The sequence below is a fragment of the Hipposideros armiger genome, unplaced genomic scaffold (assembly GCF_001890085.2).
Source record: "Hipposideros armiger isolate ML-2016 unplaced genomic scaffold, ASM189008v1 scaffold_82, whole genome shotgun sequence".
NCBI classification, from domain to species: domain Eukaryota; kingdom Metazoa; phylum Chordata; class Mammalia; order Chiroptera; family Hipposideridae; genus Hipposideros; species Hipposideros armiger.
The window spans coordinates 369907-370997 of record NW_017731432.1 but is presented as its reverse complement, the minus strand read 5'-3'; the positions used below and the strand labels follow the sequence as shown (position 1 = coordinate 370997).

Sequence of the window (1091 nt, the reverse complement as noted above, 5' to 3'; positions counted from 1 at the left end):
TAATTTGTTCTTTTATTAAAGTTTTATGAATAATGTACTCAAATAATACAAACCACCCGAATAAAATCTTATTACCCCCAGGAGTCTTACCTTCAACAACATACACCTTAGTCAAAGGAAAGTCAATATTTTTTGCCATTATTTCAATTTCTTGTTTAAGCGTTCCCTCAGGCAGAGGTGTGAATTTGTCAAATAAAGGAGCAATATAATCAGCATAGATTGTGACAAGCACCTGGAAAGTAAATGTCAGAAGAACCTATGAATATGTTCTTAAAGAAAAACTACTCATTATACAGATTCAATTACATTAAAACAACTATGTGATCCCAGTATTGAGAACAGGGACCTTCTTATTTGCTCTGGTAGTCCCAGCCCCAAATAGTACCAGACAGTTAAGTGCTCAATCTATTTGATGAATTAAATAAAAATGAGTAGTCTCTAGGTGGTAACAGTTGAAAAGTCAAATGGTCCATTCAAAACTATCTTGAGGATTTCTGATACTTTATAAGCCCATAGGAACTTGGAATTCTGCCTTTCAGATTAATCGTGATAGATATAAAGTCTTTGCTAAAAAGGAATTACTAGAGCTTGATTGTGTGCTGTTATTTGGCTGGTCTGTTAAAATTAATTTCCTGCAGTTCACAACTGTACGCTTTGGTTGAAACATCGCTTCCTCAATCATTTTTGGAGCATTTCCTCTGCTCTCTTTCCTTTCACTTCAATTTGTCATCCAACAGATATTTGTAAATTCAACTAGCCCCCGTTTTCTGATGTTGATCCCATCAGGGGGAAGTGAAGCAATGAGCACCACGGTAATTCAGACTAAAACAAACCTCCTCATCAATGGACTACAGGGATGATAGATGATATATTCTGGGGGCTGTGAACAGACCATTTTGATTGTGTTGTAGTGTTTGTGTTGTGAAGCAGTTTAGAATATGGGAAAAAGAAGAGTAAATGAAGATGTGAGGGAGGGAAAATGGGGGGGGTGAGAGGAAAAGGGAGGAAGAATGAAGAGAGGGAAGGAGAGGTACAGTGGGGGAGAAAAGGAAAGGGGAAGCAGGAAGAAGGGAGAAAAGGAAGGGAAAGGG

At 37.8% G+C, this 1091-nt stretch overlaps 1 protein-coding gene across 1 annotated transcript in view; it reads right to left on the bottom strand.

Annotated features, from left to right (window-relative positions):
- ZMPSTE24 (zinc metallopeptidase STE24) overlaps positions 1-1091 on the bottom strand; it is a 39761-nt gene that overhangs the window by 27602 nt on the left and 11068 nt on the right. The window contains exon 5 of the mRNA XM_019643686.1: positions 91-256. Coding sequence (XP_019499231.1) covers positions 91-256 — 166 coding nt within the window. The remainder of the gene's footprint in view (positions 1-90; positions 257-1091) is intronic.